Source organism: Poeciliopsis prolifica, unplaced genomic scaffold (genome assembly GCF_027474105.1).
Source record: "Poeciliopsis prolifica strain line A6 unplaced genomic scaffold, Auburn_PproV2 SCAFFOLD027, whole genome shotgun sequence".
Taxonomy (NCBI): domain Eukaryota; kingdom Metazoa; phylum Chordata; class Actinopteri; order Cyprinodontiformes; family Poeciliidae; genus Poeciliopsis; species Poeciliopsis prolifica.
Genome location: NW_026562402.1, coordinates 4767235 through 4791574, shown reverse-complemented (window position 1 = coordinate 4791574; position 24340 = coordinate 4767235). Strand labels below are relative to the sequence as shown.

The following is a 24340-nucleotide window of genomic DNA, read 5'->3' as shown; positions in this document are numbered from 1 at the left end:
TGCTTATTGCATGCTTTTTATTACCATAAGACCGTGACACCTGTTGCAATAATATTCCATACTGTGCGATCATTTAGTCCATTGCACTGTTACTTGGCCATCACTAAACAATGCTGAATTTTATGAGGAGGAGGGAAAAAAATTCCAGAGCCGTTTAGATAATAACCTCAACTTTATTTCATACAAGCAGTGCTGAATAAATGCAGTCAACAGTTTTCAGTCAGAGTGGAAAACCTGCCGTTTTCCACTCTGTTTATGCAGCATAAAATCTGTGTATGTGCCCACAACCTTTAATCATTTACCAGAAATCTCCCACAAGCTACATGTGTCACATTGAAAGAGAAACAAAAACATCACCTTCACTGAGCTGTTATTCAAATTTAGACCAAAGTTTCAGAGTTTTGTCTTGTTGAATGTGGTGGGACTGAGTCGCCTCTGCAGTCGACGTCAGAGCAGGCGCTGCAGAGGGACTGATAGAAATAGATGATCAAACTCTGATGGGATTCAGAGGTCAAGCTACGAAAACAGCAGCTGAGACAAACTGTAGTTGCTGAAAACATTGCCGACAGGCGGAGTTTGGGCCTCAAGTAGTCACTGAATTGTTGCATTTTAATCATCAATGTTAATGTTTGTTCCAATTCAATAAAAATATGAACCATTTAATGTAATGAGGGGAATTCAGCACCTTTCAAATGACGTGTAAATATTCAGCTGATGGTTCATGACGCGTTTCGTTTTAAAGCCAGAGGACTGATAGTACAGAATGCTACTGTTAGATAACTGATTAACATAGGCTGTGTAATCAGCACAACCTGTCACTGAGCTTTCAAAGCATGTGATGTGACATCAAATATGAAGTTTCGGTAACAGCAGACAAGATAAAATGAGATTTTTGACTTGATTACATAAACATTTCAATTTTGGATGAATAAATATTAGCCCATTAAATATTTAGCCCCTTTAAATATTGCTATTTATTGGCAATATTTATTGGGCTCAATAAATATTGGGCCTACTATTAGCCCAATATTTAGTGGGCACCTCCCTTTAGGTGCCTCTAAAAAGGAGACACCCTTTAGAGACCAAATTATTTCTATATTAAACTCAGAAGAATGACAAGGGCATGCATTTGGTTTCAATCATGGAGATATATATATATGTTTTATTGAATTGGAACGCACTTGATTGAAGAAGATGGCCCGTATGCCTTTTGAACATGATTCACTGGGAGGCAGCATTTTTCAACGGGGGTCATGGCCCCCTCTGGGTGCCACTGCATACCTGACTGTCAAAATGCAACTAGGATCAGGAGGATCACACGCCTTCTAAACACAACGCGCCACCACCGGAGTCACAGCAGACCTCCTGCCACTGCCACGCCTCAGAGTGGCCTCGTCCGTCCTTTAATATAGTCTCTGTTTCAGAATTATAAACCATGGCGGGAAGACTTTATTATGAAACACAAAGTGTGGAGATCAAACTCTTCAGTGCAATGTCCGCAACATTCCTCAGCACTGCGAAGCGCCACGCATACATCTAAACATCTTCTGCATAATACTTTGGTCTGTTTGTGGTTTGTACAGAGATGCACAAACTATTCATGGAAATGTGTGACAGAATTATTGGGACAACTTTGGAACTCACTGCGCTTCCAACAGGACGTCTGAGTTTGTGCTACAGTCGTTACAAATCATTGATTTAAAAAAAGAAAAAGCTTAAATATTAAACAGTACGACAAGTCATCATCCCTGGTGACTCTAAGTGATGCTAACGGATGCTAACGGATGCGGGGTGACACCACAAGATGAGCACACATCTGGAAAACAAAATGGATGAAAAGCAGCCACAAACAAAGCAAAACCCTGAGCACCAGAAGATTCCCCAGACCCAACTCTGCCACACCGACAGCTTCACCCATTACAGAAAAGAACCAGAGGCTCACCACGCTACGCTCTTCTATAGTTTTAGAGAAAAAAAAACAAAAAGTTCAGGTGTCCTATGTTGTGCAATGTTTTCAGTAACAAAGGACACCCTGCTCAGCTAAACAGCACATGTAATGTGATATTGCTGCGTGTTTCATTGAGAGCGCAAGAAAAAAAGATGTAAAAATCTACAGAAACATTTACATTTAGTCCTTTCAGAAGTGGAGGTCAATTATCTCCTGCTGGTCTCTTTTCTATCCCTGCTTCAGGCAGTTCTTGTTTTAATTAAACTCTCCCTGTCTAGAAAATATCAGAAAATGAAAGAAAAGCAGGAGGTGATCACAGGAGAGAGTGATCATCTTCCTCCTCCTCCCAGCCAGACAGTCGGAACCAACCACAGAGAACCTGTGGTTGGTATCTGGAGCTGCTTCTCCTTTCCAGAAAGAAGATTTCATTGTTTCTGCAAGACGTAGAACAAGATGCTCAAAATGAGAAAGTGCACATGAGAAAACATGGCTTTTATAGAAATATTCCCATTTTGATGCTAACCAGGTGACAGAACATGTCACGTCTTTTACCACTGTAAGAGAGTGGGGTCAGAAATAAATATGGATATTGATAATATGGTGAGTAAGTAAGCAGTAGACGTAGAAAAAAAGCAGGAGAAGACGTCGTCCATTTAAATGCTTCTGATTGGGAAAAGCCTTAAGCGTGTCCCTCCACATAATATTGTTCATTTTCTGTGAAACATCTCTAGTACATGAAATGAACTCTGACATGTGATGCTGAAGGGTCCGGGCAAAGCAGCCAGCAGATGAGTGGAAACCTATCGCCAAGGTGACAGCATGCAGACAGAAACGGGCGAGAGTGGGAATGCGTGTACAGCTGAGGTTCTCTGTTCATATACTGGATGTTGGTAGAAAAACAGCAGCCCAGCTGCCGTCGCTCTGCCTTTGCAGCCGCTGCAGGCTCTCAGCCGGGGGCCGCGACTTCACCTTGAGGGGGCGGCAGCTGCTACAGCAGACCACACGTCGCCTCCAGGTCTGACCTGCTATGGAGCTTGAAGTCTGTTGGGCTTCGTGTCCAGGTCTAGGGGACTAGTTGACCCGGATGCCAGAGATGAAGGGCAGCCCGGTGGGGACCTTCTTTTTGTACTCCACGTAGTCCTCGGCAAAGAAATGGATGAGTGAGAGCTCCTCCTCCTCTATCCGCTCCCGGAAGAAGCGCCAGCTGGCTATCGTGTAGCCCAGGATGCAGACCGGGTTGCACAGCATGACCTGCAGGAACGGACACTCATCAGCGAACAACACAACCACTATCACTCTCGGTCCTGTTTGGGGCCCATTAAGGTGGATCTCAAGAGACCAGTCAAAGTGGATCTAAAAGCTTTATGTTGGAATGCTGTAGATGTTCTGATAACCTTTCATAAATCCTAAGAGATCAGACATTGAAAGCTATAAGATATGACAGAGATGGATGAGGACCAGTGAAGAGCAGCAGCTGGTAAATAACTGACTGGACCTGTTGAAGTGGTTGGTCATAAAGTGAAGTTTGCATTGACACTGAAGAGCAGCATGAATTGTGTCACCTGAGTTCCTATGCTCCAGTAGAACCAGCCTACGTAGGATGGGTGTCTGAAGTAGGCGTAGACCCCGCTGGTGACCAGAACGTGGCTCTGGGCTTTCTCATTCTGGACAATGTGGTTGAAGTTGGAGCCGGCCGTCAACATGGCAGCCTTCCGCAGGCCCTCGCCACACAGCACCATGACCAGTCCGACCAAACTGACCCAGTTTAGATGCTTCAGCTCTATGGCAGGAGACAGAGGTCAAGAGACAGGAACAGCACATAAATGTTTTGGAAAAATCTAATAAAGATGTAGGGAAAATATTAACATCTAATTCACTGACTGGAGGAGTGACCTTTTTATTTTGATTTTGGTTGTTTCATTTGGAATATTTAAAATATCTTCCAGCTCCAATGTAAAGTGTTCATTACAAAATTATAGTGAGTTAGTGTTTGGGAGAGCAAACTTGAATTATATTCCCATCATCTACATATTAATTGAAAATGGTCTCAAAGCAACATTAGAATTTATTTGCCCCAGAGATGTTCCTGAAAACAGCTGCTCAGATCAAGCTCGTCTTATTCTATTTTGGAAACTCAAACGCCCTGTTAATAAAAGCCACATACAAGCCAACAGGTGTTAGATCACAGAGCAGAAACCTGCAGGCAGCAGCACCTGGAACAGTGAGCTTCTCCACGGTGAACTCCAGCCAGGACGACACGGCGGCCAGCGTGTACTCCAGGCTGTGGTTGAGCAGGAACGAGTCCAGCGACAGGCTGCGAGGGTTGATGACGGCGGTCACCAGGTATTCAGAGTAATGGAAGAACGAGAGGGAGCACATGTACCTGGAGAAAGACGCATTTAACATGTCACAAAGGATCCAACCCCGTGATGATAGAGACAGCTGTAAGACCTTTTTTTAATTGACAAAAACTAAAACTAACAATGCAGTTCATATTTAATACATACCAGCCAAAATGTGTCCAAGTGGTGTCAGAGAAGCTGATGATTAGGCCACAGCCAAACGTAACTCCCAGGAAGCAGGCTCTCACTGCGACCTGCAACAGGCCACAACACTCCATTAACATCAGACCACTCTGTACTCATGACGATGATTAGCTGGAGCTAACATATCCTATAAAGAGACTCTATAAACTCCATAAACACTATGGAATAGTGTTTACTGTAGTATAGTATTTATATCGTTTATATAGTATTAGATAAACACCATATAACGGTGTTTACAGAGGAGCGGCAAAAGGAAAGAAGGTGGATTAGCAAAGCTTGATAACTTATGGTGTCATCATCCAGGATATGTTAATGTGGAATATTGTGGATATTGAGCTGTTAGCATGAGCGTCACGCAACAACAGTTTTCAGTCAGAGGCTTCTGCAGATTTATTGCAAGACTGACTGCCACTGGAGATCCTTGGCAACTCTGTCCAGAATGACTCTTTCAAGATACTTGTAAGATACGAGTTACAACAACATTTAATAAAGTACTTTTTAGCTGAATTTGAGCTGAAGTCAAGTATAATGGCCTAACATGATGAAGGAAAAAAATCGGAGTAAATGCAGAAACCCTTAAAATCTTAATTGGTTAATGTCATTGAGAAAATTTGAGTATGGAGCTTCTGAGATGCCACCGGTGAAAGCTTTACTGATCTTTGCTTAACATGAGGCTCCATGGTGCACTGCTGTGAACTGAACTGATGGCCTGACATCCACAGGAACTATTCATGCTGTGGGGCAGTTAGTTCCTAAACTTTTATTCTTCCTTCTGTAGAACATAAGGGAATAAATGCAGCAAAAAGGCTCAAGTGCCTCAGGATACCAACTTCTGGTAAACTTGACCACCAGAGTTACTGGGAATCCATTTCTTAACCATTCATTACACTGATTGAACGGATCGGGGTCAAGCAGCCTCCAGAGCTGTTTGGACTTTGGGGCTTTGAAAACATGTGATCAACAGGGTGAGAAGGAGTCCTTTTTGCCTCCAGTCCAGTTACATAAAACCCTTTTGGAGTCGCTAAAGATACCAGACTTTCTAAAAAAAACAAACAACAACTATAATCTTTGATAAGTATGTACTAAAGAACACTTATTGTCATTTTAAAGAAACTATTTAATTTCTGTTTATAAGTAAAATAAACAAAAACATTCCTGCATACTCCAGGGTTGGTCTCTGTGGGCGGAACAGTTCAACAAAGTTACGAACACGACTGAGTTCTTCAGCAGTGGCACGTCTGAGCTTCCGTACGGCTTCATATGCGAAAGTAAAACAATATGTTGCTAATGTGCCACTTCAGCGCCATGTCCCGAGGTCCTGTGCTTAGCGAGGTAACACCAGCTGTCTTCTCGATTTGCCTAATAAGATTATCTGCACCGAGCTGAAGCTGGGGGTTTGCTAATCCTGCTCTAAGGCTAAAGCAGAGAATGAAACTCTCTGCTCGTCCCAGCAGCAGACTGGAAAGCAGGAAACATTTTAAACACGAGCAGCGGTCTGTTGGTCAAATGTACGGGATGTAGAGCATCGTATGTGCTTACCTTATACACTGGTCCCCTGTATATGACAAGCAAAAGGCCGTTAATAGCCGCAATGTGGACACAAATTGCAATTTTCCCGGGAGTCTCTGTCAGATAATCAAAGACCCAGTCCAGGTGTCCGAACCAGGTCCGAATGAGCGGGATGAGGACGACGCTGAGGCCTAAAAGAAAGCTTTTTACACTCACTCTGCCTTCTAACACCAACTTACTGCCTGCCATGATGGAAGTACCGGGATGTGCCAAACCGAGTCTCGCGAGGTCTCAATGTTGTTGACGTATGCCGCATTCAAAGACCATCAGAAAAAAAAGAAAATCTCGGTTTTCGTAGAAAGCGGGCTAAATTAAAACTTTTGAGTTCGTTAACCCGGAGTATGGACAAGTTCTGGATTTTCAGCTCCAGAAAGGCACTCAGTGTGTCACCAGACACCTTCAGGAGCTATCCGGTGACAGGAGTTGAGGCTTGTAATGCTGGCAGAGAGAGGACACTGAATAAAACTAGCTTTCATTTTTTTTTAAAAATCATTCATTCGATGTTATGTAGGCCAGTTTTCATCTGTGACCTACTTTATGATTTTGCAGAGCTTCATCCTCATCCCTGGCACCACAGCACAGGCCTCTACAAAGCAGGATGTTAGGAGAGAGGACTACTCTGCTGAAAGAGCTTCAGTTAAAATATAAAGAAAACGTAAAGTACAAATTTAATTTGTTGACACCGCTGGGGTCAAAATAAATTAATCTTCTAAGCTTCCCCAGTTAGACATTTTTCAATTCATGAAGGCTGGCCTGAGACTTTTTTTTTCATGTTTCTATTTTCAGCCCACTGTGTATGAGAGTGACACTCATGTTGCATTGAGATAACAATCACAAAAAAAAAAAATCCTATTTTTAATTTATTTAAACAGTAGTAAACATAATAGAAACATGAGCAGAAACATCAATTTATTTTCATTCCATAAAAAAAATAATTTGAACTTTTTATGACTGATACAAATAAGAAAAAATATACATTTATATTAAAAAGCCTATTCCTGAAGCCTGGGCTTCAGAGCTGAAACCTCTCTCCGGTTGGCTCTCGTCAGGTTACTTTCTAATTCCACATAATCTGTGAAAACAAGTGATTTTATTTGTTATAAATTCATTAATTAAAAACATTATTTTAAAATGATAAATCTAGTGGATGTTTTCAAAGCAGACAAGCGATCTGAGCTGCTGTTGTGTAACATTTCTAAAAGTCCAGTGTCAAAGATCAGACTTTCTTTCACTGCTGGAGAAAAAACTGGAAATCTTGCTTTGACTCTTCAGAGGTGGTGAGAGAGGAGCTGAAAAACAAAACAGAATCCTAAACTTTCATCCAATAGACAGAAACATCATCTCCATTATGGAGCTGTGATGATGTGGAACTGCAACAGACTGAAAACCAGACATAAAGTCAGGCGGATTCCTCAGAAAAACATGTGTAACATCACTGATGGATCCTGACCTGCACAGGGCTGCTCCTTACTCACTGCAGGACCGTCAGCGACTGACACGGGTGGACCAATCAGAGCATCCAGCATCTCTGTGTATTGCTTCTTGTGGCGAGGGCGAACAAACACACCGAACCCTTGAAAACACACAACACACACATCTTTAGTCAAATCTCCAGCATGCAGAAGCCAGGAGATCTGTGGAGGACTCAGGCAGAACCTACTGATGAGGAGGTTGAAGTTCTCATCCCTCTCTGTGAATAAGCTCACCACGGTGGTCACCAGACTGTCGTAGTCGTCCGTCTTTTTGTAGCCTTGGATGGCCTGGAAAAGCTGGGCGGATCTTTCAGGTCCCAGGGCTTTCTTTACGTCAGCCAGGAAGGTAGCGTGACTCTTGTTCTTATGGTCAGAACCTGGCCGTAAGAAGGCTCAGTGAGCTTATTCATCCATCCTGCAGCTAATTTTCCAGCTGAACTATTTAAAAAAACTACTGCTGCCAGTTAATTTAACCAGATTAATCACTCTAGCTCTGTTTAATCACTTTTTAAATTTTTTTTAAATTTTGTAGCAGAAAGCAGGTAATGTAATCTCCCAGTACTCAACAGAAATTAAGAGAAACTTATTTCACTTTAAATGTAATCAAATAGAAACAAACCTGTTCAGGGGAAACAGACAGATGAGAAATGATTTATTTGAGAGTTTTTGGGTGTATCTCACCTTTCTGATGCTGCCCTGGACAACTGCCCACATAACTCATACCAAAAACCACTATATGCATGCTTTCAAAAATGTTTTACTGTTTCAAACCAAACATGTCTGAAGATTCTCAGCTTTCCAGGTTTTTATATTCAGGAAGACTGAAAGGAAGTCATTTTGTTTTAAGCATTCATTCAGAAATATCCCACTCCGTTCATTTCCTACAGAATTTGGGTGATAAGGAACTTGTCCTTATCCTCCTACAGCAAAATTATCACCAGAATTTGTACGTGTAAAATTTCGAGCTCATATATGTAAATGTGCACATGCAAGTTGAAAAATGCGCTCCTGTCTGCTGTTGTGTAAAACGATCACCTTCCGCTGTTGTTCATTGCTCCCATAATGTTCTGCTGTGAACTGCATAACCCTCGTTGGGAGAGAGGCTTTCAGGTCAAAGTAGGTAGTTTGGTTAGCCTGCATTGTGTAATACTAATGCATTCAAATTTTCAGATTAATCGAATGTGTTACTGTCGAAAGCTGAGAAACTGGCTTTTCAGAGCTATAATGACTGTCAGACAGGCAAAATGGTCAAACACACCAGTTGCCGCCCCGGCTTAAGATCTCCTACCAGATGGAGCTGCTCTTAATCCCTGCTGGCTCAGGTGACGTCCTCCTCTGTTGAGCTGCTGAGTGTCGAGCTGACTGCATGTGGACCTGGAGCTCACAGCTCCCACCGCTGGGTGATCTACAGCTGGAAGACAAACACGTCAGTTTCCACAAACTTGTTGTTTCTAGGAAATAAGTGTAAATTTATACTTTTTAATGATCATTGGGGTTTTTTTCCCCTTCCATCAAGATCACTGCTGTAGCCTTCCCTCAACTTCCACAAAACGAATGGAAGTCACGTTCCAAACAGTTCCCAGGATGCAACACAAGCAAGTTGAAAAATGTTTGCGTTTTTCAAACATTTTTTAAATGTTTGAACACGATTTGTTCTTGGTGGTTCAGAAGTGTTTCTCTAGTAAGTTGAAAATGTAATATTTTCTTGCTGTTGCAAAGAACTAGCTGCTTTGCATCACAATTAATCAACAATTATATTTTATGTTGCCAGTTTTTTGTTAATTAAGCACCTTTTCTTCCTAGTTGTGTTTTAACTGCAGTCATCTCATTGTGAGCACGTCAGCGGGTTTAAGTCTGTCTAATTCAGCGTTTTACAATATCCAGCTTGAATGTTGATAGTTGATCGTTTTCTCATTTTTGTGGTAATTCCAGTTACTGAACCACCTCAACTAGAAAATCTAGAAAAGTGAAACAGAATAAAAAGCAGAACTGACAGGCTTTTTGTAACAACACCACAATAAAATGTAGAGATAAATCATCCACACGTTGGAGAAAATACCCCTAATGTTCAATTTTAACAAAAGGAAAGATAGATGGATTTATTTTTGTCCTGTTCTTAAATCTGTCATGTTTCCAGATACACGGGATCCAGAGTCAGGCTGCTTTGGCAGTAAGTGATATTATTTTCACGTCTAGGCTTTTTTCAGAGCCTCCATCAGTGACACAAAGAGAAGTGGCTCAGTTTCCTACCTGTCTGCAGAATCTCTGCTTTCTTCTCCTTAGACAGCGAGTGCTCCGGTTTGAACCCACAGCCCTGACCCACCAGCTCCTGACATTTCTCATCAAACGTCTTTTTGTGATGTGGACGAACAAACTGGTAGAACCCTACGGCAGGGAACCAGTCGTGGTTAGAGCAGACACGCTTTTACAGACTCCAGAGTCTGAGGCAGAACAACGCACCTCTGAACAGGCTGTGAGTGTTGGGGTCTTCTACCAAAACAGCCGTCTCTGTCAGCAGGACGCTCAGGTCATCTGTCTTCTTGTAGCTCTGCAGAGCCTGGACGATGTGGTCGAAGCTCACCTTGCTCAGAGACTTCTTCATGTCGGCCAGGAACTGTTTGGCCCTGCTGGCCTTACTCTCCTCTGACCCATCCTCAGAGACACTCGCTTTCTTTAGGAACCAGGTAGAAAAATGAGAGGATCAGATCCTGATACAAACATGTTTAAGTTGGGAGAGAAGCAATGAAACAAGCAGCTGCTGAGTTTGTTTAGACCTTGGTTGAGCCACTGGTTGATTACTTAGAATTTAACAGAAGAGCAAATTTTATTCTGAGTTTTTTTGTTGTTGTTTCTGAGACTTGGTGCCCCGAACACCGGGCTTAGCACATTTTCTGGGGAAAACCCGGGGTTCAACACTTCTGGTCAGAAAAAGCAGGATTTAATCATTGGTGTAACGTGTACCTGCTCCTGAATCAGCTTGATTTTCCGCTTCCCTCCCCGCAACTCGTCCTCCATCTTCTTGTCATATTGGAGGGACAAGGTGGACAAGCGGCTGACCTTCAGAAGCAAAAAGTCCACAAATTATTTGAAATGACAGCATTGTGACTCCATTCTGATCACGAAGTAACCAGCGGCCCACCTTCTCCTCTCCAACATCGCTCTTGTCGTCCTCCGAGCACCGGTCACCTCTCTTCAGAGCGTCCAGCAGGTTGGTTGGTTTCCTCTGACTTTCCTGCACCTCACTCTCATAGGCGATGCACAGCTTCGCCACTCCATTAGCTCTGCTCTGCTCATCTGATCACAAACACGCCACACGAAAGAGCCATTTTAACATGAAATGTGTCAGATTTTCTCCTTTGCCTGCAGTTTCTATTTGGTTAATGATGTCATACACAAAAGGATAAGAAGAAAACCTAGAACTTTTGCTAGAAAACAGTTAAGAAACACAAAAAAGGAGGAAGAAAGTGATTTTGTTAGGTTAGGTGAAAATATGTACTGGACCTTAGAAGTTAGTGTTTTTATATGCTTTATTTCAGGGCACGAAGCATAATGTAACTATGTCACCTTAAGTTGCATAAGAAGCATTTATCAAACATAACTTAAAAGAAATTTGACTTTGATTTCTCAAACATGCATAAAACATTCCATGTATGCTTATGACGAGAGAATAAGATTAGAACATAATGTAAGACTCAAAAAGGTGTGTAATGCAGAATACCCTTCCTTTAAGATGTGAGGTTTCTTGAGTTCTGCAGGTTTAAAATTTCAACTATAAACTCAGCCTTTATAAAAAGTACTGAAAGGGGCTGACAGATGAATAAAATAATGAACAGAAAGATAACAGATTGATGGCAATGCATTTTTAAAATACAATACTGACCCAGTTTTCTTCTCTTGAGGCTGGGAAGGTGTGCATCCAAGGCCTTTGCTTTCTGGGTGTGATAACTTTCAGAGACAGAGCCGGAGGAAAAACTGGGAGTGTTTGATGAGCATTTGGTTGGAAGATTTTCCATTGTAGGCATCTTCACCACTACAGGCCTCTGGATCATTCAAACACAACCACACTGAAGCTTTAGTCACAACAAAGACCCACTATACAGCATGTCTGAGCTAACTTTGAAATATTTAATCAGCACTTTACAGGTCAAAATGGTCAAATTCATAAACAGGAAAACGGTTCTAATTAATAAAATAATTCAAAGTAATGCAACGTACTATTTTCTGCGCAACCCGAAAGAACTGAGACACATCACGGACAACGTTCCCAAATTTGTCATAGAGGCGAACGTACGGCTTGACCCAGGATGGAAGCTGAGCTCTGGCATCAGAGCTTTTAAACCTAGAGGGAAAAAAAAACACAACCAAGTTCCCATTTTCCCCAGAGAAACAGAGATATTTAGTGTTAGGAGTTGTGGTTAAAGTTATTATGGGAGTGGATTAAATGTAAAACTCAACAAACTTTCAATTCAGTTCAATGAATTGTAATTAATCACAAAAGGAAATTAAATGTCATCATGACTCATATCATCAAGGAGTGATATTGGAGTCAACTCCTGTAATATCTATGGTTTATGTATTATGATTATTGAGCTTTTGAGATGCTAAACAATCAGCTGCTCCCATCACATCGTAACAACTGTTCAAAAATTTTAAAATGTAAGAGCAAAAATCTTTTCAGCTGCTCAGCATCCAGAACCTGGGAAATAATTGTTCATAAAAGCAACACCCGAATCGGAAAGAAACATGAACATGAAAAGTCTGCAACTCTCTTAGCGACTCGGTCTTATTAAAGTCAAATGCTAAACATTGTTGGCCCAAAAATGTTTAGTGTTTGTGTTGCTTCCAAACTCCCTGGAAGAACCAATATTTAATAAATCTTGAGACAATAACTGTATGTTTAAATGTAAAGTAATTTCCAGTGTAATTCCAAATTATTTATAATAATAAAAAAAGAGGCTTGAAGAACAGTGCAAGAAAAGGGCTCAGTGAGTCTTCATGATAAATTAAAAAATAACTAAATTATCACATGGATTAATAACAGTAGAACCACTTTCTGTCAACCAGCTGAATGCATCATTAAACAGTCACTGAGACTCTGTTCTAATCACCAGCTGCCCAATTATACCCGAGGTACTTAAAACTATGATGAACCAACTTGGAACTAAAAATAATGCTGCTGCTACTACTACTAATAGTAACACATTTAATTTATAAAGCCCTTTTCATATCACCAGGATAAAAACAAGGATATATACCTTTGATCACAGAGAAATATGGCTCCGTAGTCCTCCTTGTGGCGGATAACTCTCCCGATGGCCTGGTTCACTGCTCTGAAGGCCTGCTGTTTGTACCACTCCTGACCTGACAGGTACTGACAGGAAGAGACATCGTGTCACCACTGAACATCAACAAACTGGCCTTCCTGGTGCTCTGCTGCCAGTTTAACCTTACCCGCATTCCTGGAGATTTTTTTCTGCTCATTTCGTCCAAAAACTGCATCTTCAGGATGACTCGTGGGTCAAACTTAGGAGGAAACGGCAGGCCGGTGATGATGACGCCCCGGCCGAAGGTGTCTGCAAAATCCAAACCTTCACTAGCCTAGGGATAGAACAAGAGGAACGGGACTGCTGTGAGACAGTCGACCATTAACACAGTGATGATCTCATTTACTGCAGGTTAAATTTGGGGAGTTTATTTAAAAGATTGAGTTGAGGAGCAATGAAATCCCTGCAGAAGTCAGAAATATTTCTGCCTAATTCTATTTCTCCATGGCCTCTCACACCCGGGTGTTTGCTTCAGAAATCTGCCGCTTGGGCTTCCAGTACCCATCAGCTGCTTCTGTTCAATAAAACTTCCAACATGGATTTCTCAGGAGTACTTCCCACAACTAAGATGGCAAAGATTAAACATTTTGTGAACATAAATTTACAAGTTCTTCCTGATTTCAACTGAATCACACATCTACAAGTGTAACATGTAGAGAAGTGATATTTTCAGCTTCTTCCATTCACTTGTTTCACTTCAGAAAAGTTCAGAACTCTTAAAACTAAAACATTTAACAGAAACCTTAATGGATCATCAAAACACAGGAAGCTGTAAGAATCATTCTCAACACACCATTAGGTGTACAGAGACAACAGTTAGCTGTTCTATCATTCATAAAGCGTTGGAGGAAAACCACGATGAAGACGATGCGCTGTCATTGTGTCGTTATGAGCTTACCTTCCCACGGCAGACGGCAAAGAAGCTTCCTCCTTTAGATGCTGGATCATTCACTTTGTTGTAATACCCATCAATAACCTTTAGACACACACAATCAGGCTTAGGTCAGCAAAGACATCCAAACCAACTACTACGGTCCTGGAGACCCTGAATATGCAGGTTCTTAACATCATCTTATGGAAAAATGAGAAATCCATAAAAAAAAAATGCAAAGAAGATGGATTTGACAAAAATTTGATTCGTCAAAAGAAACAAAAAACAATGAAGATAATGTGTTAAAGATATGTTTAATGTTATTTAAAAAGGCTATTTATTCTGTAAGAAGAAATAATTTCTGATTTTTCCCAGGATGTTCTTAATTCCTCTGTGTGTCTTTCCAGTTGTTCCGTTTAGCTCACCTCGTTGAAGGTTCCCTTCCCTTTGGGTTCAACAAACATGGGCTTCATGTTCTCGATGCGATCTGTGTGTCCGTTGGCCTGAAGAGAAAAACCAAATTCAGAGCAAAATGCTTTGACACATAACACAGAGGAAAAGCTTTTAGGGCGCAGCAACATGGTGCCTCATCAGTTAGCATGGCACCTTTACACAGACAGGATGCATCACGCTTGAACATCAGCAAAGGGGGTTCAGGGTTTCCCCCAGTGTTTTATAAGCCTGGTGGGCTACCAGGCTTAGTATTACTTGTTTACTTAAGTTTACTCACCCTCCAAAACTCCAGTGTTTTCTCCATCAAAGGGAAGGAAGGAAAAAACACCAAGAGGCCATGAGGAACCACCCGGCTAAGGTTGGCTAAGGAGAAAACAAAGACAAGAAACCAGAAGGAGCTTCAAAATGAAATAATATGGAAATAGAAAATGATCATTATTTCCAAAACCTGACAGCTTATGATTGGATAATACCAACTATCACAACTGATTTAAATTCAATTGAGTATTAATTTACCAACAGCAGCAGTTAGGAAACAACTAAACCTGGAGACATCATAAAAGATTTTTTTTTTGTTTGCTCTGAGAATTTCCTGTTACACATTGATCTAGGGCTGATTGTGTCTTTATTTCCAGCAATAGGGAAAAGAATGAAAACGAAAGTAATAAAAACAAAAAAGAAGCTGGATCTTACCTACAGTGTTTCCTAAAGAAGTCATGTTATCAGGATTAAACCTAGCAGAGATAAAACACATCAACAAAGGCGCCACCACAGCTGTCAAACAATACATTTACATATAAATTAATACACATATTTGGATGTAGAACTTTGTTGAACATTTACCTTCTATCGAATGCTGAACTCAGGTGAACTCCATCTGGACCTCGATCAATAACGCTCACAAAGATCTGGTCTCGATCGATCACATGGCCATTTTCGAGAAGCACCGGAAATTTTCTGGAACAAATAAAAGAATCGAATCATAGCAAGACACAGGTTCGAAATACTGACAACACAATCCATCACAAGCTGTTCAAATACAGAAGGTTAGAATAAGACAAGACAGAATAAAGGCTATTTTTATTAACTTAATTATTGAACAATTAAAAAACAACAACAAAAAAAAAACATCAGTTCTATTATCAGCTAAGAAAAGAAAAAGTGAATGATTTAGTTAATTTATCCAAGCATGGGCCAAATATCAACCAGGCCTAAAACAATTTTTGTTTTATCCTCTTCATTTCTTATTATAAACTGATTAGAGGAGTCTTACATCCTCATCTCAGAGGTGAAAGAGGTCAGGGGAGAGAGGGTGCCACTGGTCAGAATAACACATCGAACGTCTTGATTCACCAGGTCCTGCATGCTGAAGCCCGGGGAGAAGCACCAGTAACTCAGGATGTTGCCTACAACACACACACAGAAGCAGATCACACATTTTAACTCATCCAACTGTTGGATGAGTGAGCCCCTCTCTCTGCCTTGAGAGAGAGCTGACTGATCGATTTACTCACAGATCAGAAGAAACCTAGTCTCTCCAGTGACAACACATGTTTTTTGAAATCCTTTAAAGTGATCTTCATCAGTGGTTCTCAGGTTGTTCTTTGGTAGCTTCCTTGTTCATTTCCAGTCTTATATCTACTCATTTGCATAGGAAATTAATAGCCATCTATAAGATGAGCTGAACTTATAGACTAATCATTAGACTTTAGATGAAAATCTGGTAATCAGTTTATATTTATACACCTGAAAAATAAGTCACATGCTCTTCAGCTAGAGGTGTGTTTTGGTCCTACATTTCATTTGTTCTCAATTTGTTTATTATAATTTTATAGAACTTCTGCACTCAAAACCATTTTTTAACTAATAATAACATAAATACAGAAACCAGCTGCTGAAGAACCTACCAGTTTGGAAAATGCATATTCCATCATCCCTTTTTGTCTCTAAGCACGTAACATTACAGAATAAAAACCATGAGCTAAAGGTAATTGTTTTAAATAAATAACCATGTTACCAGAGATCCATACCTTGTTTCTTTGAAGAAGGAGCAGACCACAAATCAGGAGTTTGTTTTTTTCTCTGGTAGCTGTTGTCAAGATGGATGTGAACCTGAACCAAGTAGACCATCACACCTTAAGTTAGCATGCAAGCAAGATCAGCAGGCACTAGATAAAATAAATGTTTTTCTTTTTCTGGAGCAAATAAAAAGGGGGCGACAGCGATAGTTCTCCCTACAATCGGTGGGTAGCTGGTTCTATCCATGCTCCCACTCGTTGTTTGTGTCCTTGGCACAAACAACTTGGTCAGAAGGACTGATAGAGCAAAATAGCAGCTTCGCTTCTGCCACACTGCACATGGGAGCTGTAGCTACAATCCAGTAGCTTCCCATCGTCAGCGTGTGAACGTACTCTTTGAGATCTCAATTTGATATAAAGGGCACTATAAAAAAAAAAATCTATTATTATAGTTATTGTTATTATTAACTGAACAGACCTTAAAATGGGCTGTGTTGAACTCCATCTGCTTCTGTTTGTCCTTATCCGATGCTTCCCCACAGAACACCAACTAACAGAGCAGAACACAAGAAGTCACTGTTCCACTGCAATAGATTCATGAAGAATAAATTAGCTTTTGATAGCTAAAGATAATTTTACCAGCATATGTAGCTGAAAGTGACCTCAGATATCTTAAGATTTTACTGCAGAATAACAAAAACTCAAAATGATCGTCATTTATTAATAAGTAAAACTCAGAAATATCACCAATCTGGTAAGGAAGAAGCACAGACCTTTAAAAACAGCATATCAATCAAATGCTACACAGTTCCACTGATAGACAATCGTTGATTCTGAGTGAATGAACCTTCTGGTATATAAAGAAAGTCTGATTTTATAGGACTTTTCTCTGCATTTAAAAAAGGTTTCCTGACATTCTCTTAAAAGAGCTACTAGTTTTCATCCAACAAATGGTTTTATATTTTGCTGACGTAACTGGATGAAATGTAGAAACACAAACTACATCCTATGGATGGAAATATAACCACAATGTTTTCTGATTTGTTAACACACATTGGATCCTCCAAGTCAAAATAGCTAAGTCATGTAAATTCCTAGCAGTTTCCTCAAACTCACCTGTATCATATCAACCAGTTTCTGCAGTCCAGCCGTACTGAGGAAAATTCCTGGCACTGGTTAAAAACATTATGCAAATTATTACATTAAAGCCTATGGAAACGAGTAGAAAACGTATAATATACAAAGCAGCAATATAAAGAGACGCTGTCATACTGACATCCAGACAAGCTTCCAATGATCTGCTCCAAAGCGTCATGGATCTCTGTCTTGGTCCTGTAGGTCAGATGGGCTCGCTCCAGCAGCTCATAGATGAAGCTGATACAGAAAGAAGGGGACATGTCATGTCTGTCTAGAATAGGCCCAACACACTGATAAATTGACTGGACAATAAATCATCCCATATTTCCTTAATTTTGGGAGTCTGGCAATCGGACAATGTCAACATGCGACACCGATCTTATCTTCCTCCATAGAGGTCTGAAAATCAGCCACCATCTCCCTCTGTTCTGCTGTGAGAGAAGGCTGATGGACAGACCCACTCACCAGGTCACTTATGGGATTAATAATAGTCACCCCACTGTCTCATACTTAGTGACTGTCGCTATATTTACGGATTTTCAGACAAAAAAATTATTAGAAATTGGTATTTGCCAAAAATGAAAATGATGTTAATAGCTTTTTCAAGGGTCACTACATGTTTCTGTCCTTCCCTTTTGGTGACTGCTTCTAAAAACAGTGCAAGAGCAAAGAACAAAACAAACAATCAAACAAAAAAAACTGCCATTTTTTGGTAATTGACCTTTGGTCACAAAAGGACAAGACGGAATTCAAAACAACCTATGAGTTCATGTGTAGCCTGTCAGAAAACAGATATCTGGTGGCCGAATGTCACTTTTATTTTGTTAATTTCATTTAAAAATGGTAATTAGATGCTGCACGGTTGGCTGCACAAACAGACAAGGATGCAAACTTTTAATGAGGAAAGACATATTGTGGGTAAGGCATCATTTACTGTCAGGATTGAAAGTGATCGTAAGTCTACATTTAGAATTTGGTAATGTTCTAGTGTCTGCCATGTTTTCACATAAAAAAAAAAACAATCCAAAAATAAAAGTGTCTTTTTGCTGAATTATGGTGCTGATGTCAGCCGCTCTGCTTCACATCATGGCACACTGACCTGAAGCAAAGCAGAATCTTGAGTTTGAATTAATAACAATATAAACGTGTTTCAGATCTGCAGTGTTTAAAACTTCAGTGGCTGTGGTTTGAAGGTTGTTCAAACTTCTAGCACTTCTTCTGCTTCAGGGTCAAAGATGAACGGGTTGTACCACTGTGTGTCTGCTCGTAGCCATTTTCACCTGTCTGAGATGCTAATGTAAACAATGAGTTAAAACTACAACAACGCATTCCTCAATGAGCTCAAAATAGGCAGAACTGATTGGATGAAATCTCAATATCCAAGAATGATTTTGTGTATTAAATGTAATTAACATGTTTTGCAGAGCCGACAGACCTATCCTAGCTTGTTCAAAAAAGCATAACAATGAGCTTTTGAGGGACATTTAATTGACACCCAACTCAATTATTTAGCTGGTAAACTGGCTGGTTATTATCTTTATGTTTCTGTGCAATTGTTTACATTCTAATATAAATTTTTCTAGTTCTGCAATTTTTTGGCTTACACCGTCTCATTGCCTGCTTTCAGTCGAACGTTTTCTAAGCAGTTGAATTTTCCTATTGGCTGCAGCGGCATAGCTTGGTACAACTACATCACAGCCCCACATTCAGGTCTAAAACCATCTCACTCTGACACACAGTCTCGTTGCGAGTGTGGACTTGGAATAGTGAACGTAGCAGCGCAAACCACTGATCAATTGCGCTAAAAAACTTGGTAAATGTGTGAAGTGGACACAGAGTGAAATAAGTCTCTTCTCTGCTCTGACTGTATACTGCCAGACTATGGGCACAAATTTCAATCATCTATATTTTGTATTTATATACTAGAATGCACAGCTGTGACATGAGTTTTGTAACCTTGTAAAACAAAGGGTTGAAAATGTTATTTTTGTCCATCGAAAAATAAGAATGTATGCATGTACAAAAGATTTGCATTTGTAAAAGATAATATCACAAACTGTTAAAATCACCTACATTCCTGGTTTTGTGATGCCTTTGTCACTTGGAACGTCATAAGAATCAATGGCAGCTTCCAAATCCAGCAGTATTTCTGTCCAAGCAGACAGAACATGTCAAGATCTTCAAATACAATCAGAGACACCGCTAGAAAAATGTTGCTCATAAATTATACTTACTTTTGATTTTAGCAATTGTATTTATATCTATCTTTGAGCCTGAAAAAATACAGAGATGAAACAAAGTTACTTGTTTTCCTGGTACAAATCTCTGCAGTTTATGTTTTCAGAAATTCTCAACACAAATTACTCCAATTTATGACTTCAAGACTTCGATAGCATTACATTACAAAGAAAAGGGTTAATTCACTTGTTTTCTCAGAGTCAATGATTGAATTAGTATTTCGAGAAATTTAACCTGAGCTGAGGGACTCTACATTGTGGTCTTCTGTGACAGAGCCTCCTTGGCTGACTTCTCTAGCCTGCTCCACCAGCAGCCGGTCCACAGCAGTGATGGCAGAAGCGATATCGTACGGAGTCAGGTCAAAGGACGTCGATTCTTCACACGTTTTCTCCTGCAGGTTTCATGTGATGTGTGTGTATAAAATCATCAAAACAAGGTGGCTCCACAAAGTATTGACTCAGGGGTGATTAATACTGTTGCACACCGCACTTTTCAGTTTTTTTATTTGCAAAACATGTTTTGAATCATGTATAATTTTTTCTCTACTGTCTGGACAGTGAGTGTTTGAAGCCGAAGCTAAATTTGGCCACACAATGAGTGACATTGTAAATATTGACTTAGACAATCAATATTTTTAGAGTACAGGGAATAGCTCTTACCACATTGTGAGCTTCGTCAAAAATCACCACGGCTCCATTCAGCTCAATATTGTGAGCCCTGCGGCTCTGTGGAGAAAAGGACATTACAACTTTTTCAGAGAAAATTGGTTTTGTAAAGACGCAGCAGTGACCTGTGAGTCATCAGAACATAACAGGTTCTTCAGGAGCACACCTCACCAAAGGAATGAAGACCCAAAACAAGGAGTTTTATCAGTCAGAACAACTGTGTTAGGAAGACATGACTTATTTCTTAATTTAAAGTGTTTGGTTATATAAAGAGAAATGAAAATCAAAACAGACGAAGACAAAGCCATCCATCCATGACTTCGCTCACTTTTGGATCCAGCAGATAGTTGTATGGCATGAAAATGACATCAGCTTGCTGCTTTAGAGAACGACTGAGGTAGTATGGACAGACCCTGGAGAGATACAGCAGATCACATGTGAATGCTTTAGCCATCGTTCAAGTAAACAAACAGTCACAGAGGCAGTAGGGTTACTTTTGTTTGTTGCCAAATTTGACCAAGTCCTCCACATCGAGGATGGAGTTAACCAAGTCTCTGTCTGTGCTCTTCTCTAAAGGAAGACAGTGAAAAGGAAGAATCATAATTTAGACAACTGCTAATCTTATTTTAAAGATACCCTGCTTGGAATATCTAATTAATGAACCTGTAATGCTTGTAAACAAACACAACACTGAAATATTTGAATATTTTCTTAAATTCAGATGTAATTTTGATCTGAATTATTCGCGTCATTAATAATTGCCCCAAGCAATTATTTCACATATTTATAACCAACACTAGACTTCCAAGTAGCATAACAGTGTTCCTCGTGTTTTTGCTCAGCTGAGGTCACTTCCCTGGTAAAAACTGATCATTACCGTCAACATTGTTGTAATACTGACATGACCTGGTGGACACCTTTCCTCTGCACATATGAACCTGAAAAACAGAAGATTTTAAATAATTATCTCTAGATATGTACAAACTGGCTTAGTACAAGGATTCGTTTTGAGCACAAAAATGAATGTGCTCATTCATTTTATGCCATATCTCATGATATGGCATAATGTTACACTTCTTGGAGCAAGCAGCAAAAGGCAATGGCCTTCCAATTTATCTCGAGAGAACAAGACGTTCTGGCTCATGTATGGCTTGAAGGAGTTTTAAACTCAGCTTCGATTTCTCAGATTTTGTATGATAAAGAAATTTTTGAAAAAAATCTAACTCAGCAGCCAGAAAACTACAAACAGTTCAAAATTGCAAGAAAACACCCAAGTCTAGGTTACCTTGACGTGGTTGCTCTCCTGGCGCATTACTTCCTGGTTGATACACAGCTGCTCTCTTGACCCCAGCACACACACCTTTGGCCTAATTCAACAGATAAACAGAGAAATCCAAATTATGATGCTGACATTCACCAATTTTAACCTGAAATACTAAATTCAGCTCAACAGTTTCAACTTTAAGGCAGACACCCTCCCCGTTTGACTCCAGAGTACTTTGGTATACAAATGAGTCCATGGCTGCGTAGATGCCTGCAATTAGGGGTGGGCGTTTATTGTATAATTTATCCTGATAAACGTGATTTATTGTTGTCACAATAAATTCCAATCAATGATATTTATTTATTCTTTATTTGACTGGTTTCCTAAAAAAGCGCATTACACATGGATATGCTTTTCAAACCATTTGCGTTTGTGGGGTTATCTTTGCTGTGCCATGGAGTAAGCTCAAATTTAAATGTATAACATACAGTAGGAAGTAGTATAAATAACAAACAGGGTAAGGAATGGAAAGTCAAAAGAGCCTCAATTAAGCCAATTAAAAGGATACATGTGAAAATATTAATAAAATTTGAGATGCCTTCATCAAATTCATTAAGATCTTTTATCTTATCTTAGTTTTCTAAAGAGAGAACAACATATAGAAACTGTTATCGTTTGGAATAGGAAGAGAGTAAAGTAGAACATGAATGGAGAAAGAAGGAGACAGAACAAAGTATCAATCATGTCTTCAGAGAGTAAATCTAAATCATCTAGTTCCAAAACGTCATGGGTGGCGGCCCATCTCAGATAATTTCTTAGCAAGTGTAAATACATCAGCAACAATGACTTAAACAATTGACTGAATAAAAAACTACCAACTTCTACAAGTTAATACAGCAAATGTTTACCTGTCTCATATCTGTAAAATCTTTAAAACACTACTTTCAACTCTTGCTATAATCTCCATTATGCAAACCCAATGACACAGCATAAAGCTTATCAATAAGACTGTTTACCTGTACGAAGTGTTCTTTAACTCAGAGATAACCTGTGCGAGCTGTGAATGAGTCCTGGAAGCGTAGATGATCTTGGGAATATCAGTGTAGTAGGCTGAAGCATAGAAAGATCAGAAGAACCACAATCAAGAGATTAAGTTACATCAACTTAGTTGTTGCTTCTCTCTGAAGTTTCTAACAGGATGATCAACTCCATCAATGCATTATCTTCATCTTAACCCAGGGTCAGGTTGTAGAAGCCCTGACTTCCCTCTCTCCAGCCAGTGTGGCCACACTGCCAACACTGAACCTCCAGTATGTCCTGGGTTTTCCTCCCTGCCAGTTTTTATGCACCTCTAATCTGGAACAACCTTCCAGAAAATTGCAAAGCTGCTGGAACTTAAGAGTTTCTTTAAACCCAGGCTGAAACCTCACCTGCTTATAACAGTCTCTGACTACTAATAACTGCAACATTAATTAATTCTAGTCTTTATTCCAATATTAGATCATTATTCTTGATGGTGTTTTAGAAAATGGATATGCAGGCTGTTTACCACTGCCAGGTTATAGAGGACTGCTCCATACATGGAATCACAGTGAACAACAATAGGATACATGAAGTACAACAGAAAGTATAAAACAAGAGATAATAAAAACATAGCATAAAATAACATGGAATTGCAATGAGTCTGGCATCCACAGATATCTATCTGTATAATAACAGAAAAACTGTCTTAACATGAAATCTTGGATAGTTTTTGCTCAAGATGATCATCCGGTAAGAACCCCCTTCTGGTCAGTACCTGTCTGTAGAAAATACCAACTACAAACATGCAGGGACGTCTTCTGTGATGAAGACACAGAGAAAACAAAGTAACATACTTGGCTTGTCCCCGTCAGTAGCAGCTGTCCCCCAGGAAGCCAGAGGTGTGTTTGGGAACAACTCCTGTCCTTTCAGCTTGTCTGCTAGCCTGCGAGCAGAGATGGAGTCCCTGAAGTGCTCCCTCCATGCCAGAGTGGCACACAGCAGACACAAGGTTTTGCCAGTTCCTGTAGGACTCTCCAGAACCCCATTAGCTTTCTGGAAACAAGAAACCAGACACACACCTTTTACAGAATTTATTTTCTTTATTGCACTTCAACTCCTGTAAATGCATATAAATATATAGAGTTGAGTAGTAACTAATTACATTTACTCACATTTATTGAGTAACTTTTTTGAAAACATTTATTTGTAGCAGTTTTTATACTATTCTCTACTACTTTGTACTTTTACTTGAGTAATTTTATTATGAAAGTTTGGGGTAACATTTCCGGATTCTCTACCCACTGAAGGAAAAAATGAACATGTTTTAACCAAATGTTCACCATTCATTCCTCCTCAAAGTGCACGAAACAGCTTGGTACGTATTGCTTGATACACACACAGCACATGCAACAGAAGAGGCAGTTTATAGAAAGCTTTAGTGTTTCCATGGGAACTTACCTCCTGCAAACACTGTAACACTTTGCTCATGTAGTCTTTCTGACACTCGTACGGAGTGAAGGGGAAATTTACAGTCACTCCTCTCAGATTGAGTGAAGGCATCTCGGTCTCCCCGGCCGGCCTAGCTACAGTTCAACTCAAAGGAGCACATTCCAGAAAAAGTTTGCTGTCACTGCTGGAAACTTCATTAGCTTCGCGCCAGCTTCTTCTGTTTCTTTTTCTTCTTCTTGAAATTTATTGGCGGTTGGCAAAAAAAAAAAAAAAAAAAAAAAAAAAAACGGTAGGTGAGCATTACCGCCACCAAGCGGTGAGGAGTGTGAACCTCATGTCTCATCTTCCCCACAATCACATTTT

The 24340-nt window shown here is 40.0% G+C and overlaps 2 protein-coding genes across 2 annotated transcripts; both read right to left on the bottom strand.

Moving 5' to 3' along the window:
- Positions 1-153: 153 nt before the first annotated feature.
- Positions 154-6493, bottom strand: icmt (isoprenylcysteine carboxyl methyltransferase). The gene is made up of 5 exons (XM_055048620.1): positions 6034-6493; positions 4456-4544; positions 4162-4331; positions 3511-3728; positions 154-3199 (listed from the first exon to the last, which is right to left on the bottom strand). The coding sequence occupies exons 1-5, from the start codon at positions 6250-6252 to the stop codon at positions 3020-3022; spliced, it is 876 nt and encodes a 291-aa protein (XP_054904595.1). The 5' UTR covers positions 6253-6493; the 3' UTR covers positions 154-3019.
- A 462-nt stretch (positions 6494-6955) lies between these two features.
- rtel1 (regulator of telomere elongation helicase 1) lies at positions 6956-24208 on the bottom strand. Its single transcript, XM_055048659.1, has 33 exons — positions 23987-24208; positions 23383-23581; positions 22522-22615; positions 21527-21608; positions 21119-21179; positions 20736-20811; positions 20570-20654; positions 20236-20301; positions 19811-19967; positions 19573-19611; positions 19412-19487; positions 17478-17575; positions 17318-17373; positions 16680-16751; positions 16214-16295; positions 15457-15589; positions 15027-15140; positions 14877-14917; positions 14461-14546; positions 14156-14233; positions 13758-13835; positions 12987-13133; positions 12791-12906; positions 11751-11874; positions 11416-11575; positions 10675-10829; positions 10497-10592; positions 9996-10206; positions 9786-9920; positions 8824-8946; positions 7724-7912; positions 7514-7636; positions 6956-7352 (listed from the first exon to the last, which is right to left on the bottom strand). Exons 1-33 carry the CDS (start codon positions 24086-24088, stop codon positions 7273-7275), a joined length of 3534 nt encoding a protein of 1177 aa, XP_054904634.1. The 5' UTR covers positions 24089-24208; the 3' UTR covers positions 6956-7272.
- Between the last annotated feature and the right edge of the window lie 132 nt (positions 24209-24340).

Coding starts and splice junctions, on each gene's coding strand:
- rtel1 (XM_055048659.1), bottom strand. CDS start 24,088: ATGCCTTCACTCAATCTGAGAGGAGTGACTGTAAATTTCCCCTTCACT. Junction 17,374..17,477: donor CATTGGAAGCTTGTCTGGAT/GTCAGTATGACA, acceptor GTTTTTAACCAG/TGCCAGGAATTTTCCTCAGT. Junction 16,296..16,679: donor TCAACACAGCCCATTTTAAG/GTCTGTTCAGTT, acceptor TACTTGGTTCAG/GTTCACATCCATCTTGACAA.
- icmt (XM_055048620.1), bottom strand. CDS start 6,252: ATGGCAGGCAGTAAGTTGGTGTTAGAAGGCAGAGTGAGTGTAAAAAGC. Junction 4,545..6,033: donor ACAGGGGACCAGTGTATAAG/GTAAGCACATAC, acceptor GGCCTGTTGCAG/GTCGCAGTGAGAGCCTGCTT. Junction 4,332..4,455: donor ACTTGGACACATTTTGGCTG/GTATGTATTAAA, acceptor GTCTTTCTCCAG/GTACATGTGCTCCCTCTCGT.